The sequence below is a fragment of the Triticum dicoccoides genome, chromosome 1A (genome assembly GCF_002162155.2).
Source record: "Triticum dicoccoides isolate Atlit2015 ecotype Zavitan chromosome 1A, WEW_v2.0, whole genome shotgun sequence".
NCBI lineage: Eukaryota > Viridiplantae > Streptophyta > Magnoliopsida > Poales > Poaceae > Triticum > Triticum dicoccoides.
The window spans coordinates 58,828,487-58,832,788 of NC_041380.1; the positions used below are offsets into that span (position 1 = coordinate 58,828,487).

Consider the following 4,302-nt stretch of genomic DNA (forward strand, 5'->3'; position numbering starts at 1 on the left):
AAAAAATTATGCCATTCTAGATTTCGACATTTCACTTTTGCCACTCTTAGCTTTTGACAATTACACAATTGTCATTCCGTGTCAAAAGCAAAATAATTTTATATCATTTTTGCCACTCTAGAAATTTTACTTTTGCCACGAAAATGGCAATTGTGATAATTATCAAAAACTAAAAGTGACAAAAGTGAAATGTCAGAATCTAGAGTGGCATAAAAAAATTGACAAAATCTAGAGTGGCAAAAATAAAATTTTCTCATTTTTTTAAAAATAAACTGTAACCGGGCATATGCTACGTCGGCGTCGTCCTGCTCCGCAGATGGACGGATGCTCTGTCCAGTCTACTTCTACACTGCCCGCCATCCGGAAGTCTCCTCCAACTCAAAGTCCAGCCGCCGCTAATAAAATCCGCGGCGGCGCCGCGCCGGGGAGTCCACCTGCGCCTTCTCCCCCTCCTTCACCCAAGCGGCGGAGGAGCCCTGCCGTCTCAAGCCCGTCCGCGCCCCGCCTCTCCCTCTCCGGTTGGAGCGCCGCCTTGCTGTAAGCATCCCCTCCTTACCCCGCACCAATTCGACCGGAGCCCAGCGATTCTGGTTGCGAGTCGCTCGTACTAGATCAAATCCGAGGCTAGGTTCGGTGGGTGCATTGCCTACTTGATCGACGTGCTTCCCGCGCTTGTTTCCCAGCCTGATTTGGTTCGGTTCGGTTCTATCCCCAATCCGAGCTAGGGTTCTTCGTGCGCTTCGGTTTCGATTAAGAGCTCTGCCGCCGCCCGCCGGGACGACTGCGTGCATTTTCTCTTCGATTTCGTTGAATATAAACGAGCTGGGCACATGACGATCCCAGTGTATTTGCACTTGTTCCTCTTCTGTTAGAACCGCTGTTTACTATGTGGTTTGATTTGATTTGGAGGGTTCGCTTGCTGGGTAGATCAAACTAATGGGAAGCTAGCAGTAACAAATTTAGCAGGCCTCCGATCCGGAGGTGAAAATTCAGTTTATGATTTCTGAATATAGCAGGACGTATGAGAAAATGCACCCACTCAACTACTTATGTGGCTTCCATATAACTGCCAGGATAAACCGATGTGTGTTTGTTTCTGTGAATATTTTGCAATTTTGGCAAGAAGTGGCTTGCGTATCTTCCTTCTCTGCTACCTAGCAATTAGTATCTTGTGTAACTGATGCAGTTTCATCTCCCATGCTTATTAGGGATTATTAACTTGTCATTCATCTAATTCAGTTTGATCTTTGCTTTTCTGCAGTTATGACGGGTTCTTCTTCATCTTGGTCTGTTCCGCCAGCCTCTGGGTCAGTCATGGGCTCTTCATCCTCATTCATTTTTGTCCATGCCGACCTCTGGTGCAGCCATGGGCTCTTCTCCATCCTCATTTTGTTTCACAACGAGCTCTGTAGCCATGGGCTCCTCTTCGCCTTTGTATAGCCCGACCTTTTGGCCACCCATGCCCCATTTTTCTCCACCGATTCTATATATATTTTTCGTTTTCATGGTCTGCTATTTGGTTATCCCTAAGTAGATTTGATGGGTTCTTATGTTTGCCAAGTTCAATACAATAATAAACCATGAATTCTTTCCATTACCAGTGAATTCCCCTGTTTGACCGTGCATGTGTACAATTTCTGGGGATGCTATCAAGTAGAGCATCCGTGAGTAAGTTGACGAATAGGTGAAACATTCATGGTATAACTAAGAACAACATTTTTCTTGAGTTCATGACCTAAGATATTTGTTAACCAAATGCCATGCATAAATAGATCGTGCAAGTACTAAACTTTCAGTAGTATAGTAGGATATGATGCATTTAACTACTGACTACTGAAGCACCATTGGCATTTTTGTGTGTGTTAATAGTTGGTTTTTATAGGGAATGTTCTTTACAAAATGGCGAACGTTATGAGATAACCAAGGCCTTATTGAAGTGCAAAATGGCAGAAGGAAGCTCAGTGAGCCAACACCTGGTCAAGCTAGTTGGTTACATGTGGAGGTTGGAAGCTTTGGGCTCTGCGATCCCCGCTTGGCTTTGTACTGATCTTATCCTTCTGTCTCTCCCGCCAAGCTTTAATGGCTTTATCATGAATTACATGATGTACAAGATGGACAAGAGCGTGAATGAATTGCTCGGGATGCTCAAGAACGCGGAGTTTTGGATGCAGAAAGACACCAATCATGTGACGAAGAAGACCACTAGTTTCAAGAAGAAGGGCAAAGTCAAAAATGGCAAGGGCGTCAGTAAGACCGACACCAAGGGAAAGCCTAAACGCGGGCCTACTAAAGAGACAGAGTGCTTCTTCTGCAAGGACAAGGGTCACTGGAAAAGGAATTGCAAAAAGTTTTTGGCAGAAAAGAAGTCTGGAAAGTCCAGCACAAGTATGATATTCATACATGTTATAGTTGTTTTTTCTGTTGATCCTCAGTGCAATCCTTGGGTATTTAATACTGGATCGATGCAGGGACTTCCGAGGACACAAGGACTGCTGAAGAATGAGGTGCAGTTCCGTGTCGAAACGGTGTTGAAGTTGCCGCTCAGGCCGTCGGCGTGATGCCCTACATCTACCTTTATAATTCATACTCCCACCGTCCCAAAAACTTCGTATTAAACCTAGTATAAAGTTGAGACATATATTTAAGACCGAGGGAGTACTATAACTTAGTGATTGTTATTTTGTTTCCGCGTTATGTAAAAACATTATATTAGGATCTTGTTTCTTACGTGATAGATATATCTATATCTATATGTACTATACTAATAATAAAGTAAGGTGTGATTCTCTGTGTTTTTTATGCATTCATCCATATTATTATTACTAGCAAACACGTCTGTGCGTTGCAACGGGAAAAAACACATGATACATGATCCAGTCATAACAAGAACGCTTTCACAAATTCACTAGTTCATACTATTATTTAATTCAACATAGTGTCTCACCTTTGTTGTCCCTTGTCGTCCGTTCTCACCTTTGTTGTCCCTTATCGTCCTTTCTGCACTCACCGTTCATGGATGTGGTGTCCAACTAATTGCAATGTGTGATGATCTCAACCACCGCATGACACATTTGTTAATAAACCGTGTCATCGCAGGCGAATGATACATCTAGTTCATACATATGAGCCGGCTCACCTTTAAACTGTGTATTTGTTCTTTTCATGTATCGACATTCTTTCTAAAACACATAAATCCTTTTTAAATCTCATGGAATTTTTAAAGAGCTCGAATAGTATTCAAACTATGAATATATTTTTAAGCACAAGAACACTTTTTCTATCTCTTTTTTCTTTTTCTTTTTCGCAAACATCTTCCAAATTAGTGAACATTCTTTTGAAATCATGAATACTTTTTCAAATTCATGAACATTGTTTTTGAAATCATGATCATTTTTACAAATTCCTGAATATTTGTTTTGACATCGTGAATAATGCTTCAGATTCATGAACATTTTCTAAAATCATGAAATGTTTTTAAAATTCTCGAAGATTTTTTTGAATTCATGATTGATTTTACAAAAATTGGAATATTTTTCCTTTTCTGAAGAGTTTTAAAAATTTCCATGTACAGTATTTGAATTCTTATTGTTATTCAAAATGGTGAATATTTTTTGAATATGCAAAATCATGAACATTTTCTAAAATCCACAAACATTTAATAAATTCTTGAACATTTTTTTCAAAATAATTGTTTATAAAAATCCGAACTACTTTAAAATCCCAAATTATTTAAAGTATAAAAATTGAAATTGGAAAATAGAAAAGAAAAATACAAAATAGAAAAACAGGACGCCCGCACATGGGCCAGCCCAAAAGGTTCCGAGCACATATTGATCAAGTATTTTTGACAAAATTCTGGTATAGCTGGGCCATAATTCCGGTACAGCTGGTCTATTAACACGGGAGCAACTAGTTAACGAGCGCTCCTTCGGGAGCCTCGCAACGATCAGCGTCACTTGGCGCGCTCTCAGCCATTCGGCACGTGTCGCGCTTTGGACACTCCCTTCGGATTTTTTTTTTCGCACGCGTTTTCGGCTTTTTAAACGGGTTTTTTCGACGTTTTGGTTTTCTCCCGGTCTTTCTTAGCTTTTCGAAAAACGCATTTTCTTTTTTTTTCTTTCGTGAAAGTCATGGTTTTTCTTCCGCGAGAGCCACGGTTGTGCTTTAGCGAGAGTCACGACCGTGCCTCTCGGAAATAAAAAAAAAACGCATTTTCTGTTTTTTTTCGTGAGAATCACGATTTTGCTTTCGCAAGAGACACGGTTGTGCTTTCGCGAGAGTCACGGCCGTGCCTCTCGGAAA

General features: G+C 40.8%; 1 protein-coding gene across 1 annotated transcript; it reads left to right on the plus strand.

Annotated features, from left to right (window-relative positions):
- Positions 1-312: 312 nt before the first annotated feature.
- LOC119362699 lies at positions 313-2,799 on the plus strand. The gene is made up of 4 exons (XM_037627944.1): positions 313-537; positions 1,262-1,307; positions 1,883-2,385; positions 2,469-2,799. Exons 2-4 carry the CDS (start codon positions 1,264-1,266, stop codon positions 2,501-2,503), a joined length of 582 nt encoding a protein of 193 aa, XP_037483841.1. The 5' UTR covers positions 313-537; positions 1,262-1,263; the 3' UTR covers positions 2,504-2,799.
- The last annotated feature ends 1,503 nt before the right edge of the window (positions 2,800-4,302 follow it).

Excerpts from the sequence above, each read along its gene's own strand:
- LOC119362699 (XM_037627944.1), top strand. The coding sequence starts at position 1,264 with ATGACGGGTTCTTCTTCATCTTGGTCTGTTCCGCCAGCCTCTGG. Across the intron at positions 1,308-1,882 it reads TCTGTTCCGCCAGCCTCTGG|GGAATGTTCTTTACAAAATG; the intron begins GTCAGTCATGGG and ends TGGTTTTTATAG. Across the intron at positions 2,386-2,468 it reads GTCTGGAAAGTCCAGCACAA|GGACTTCCGAGGACACAAGG; the intron begins GTATGATATTCA and ends GGATCGATGCAG.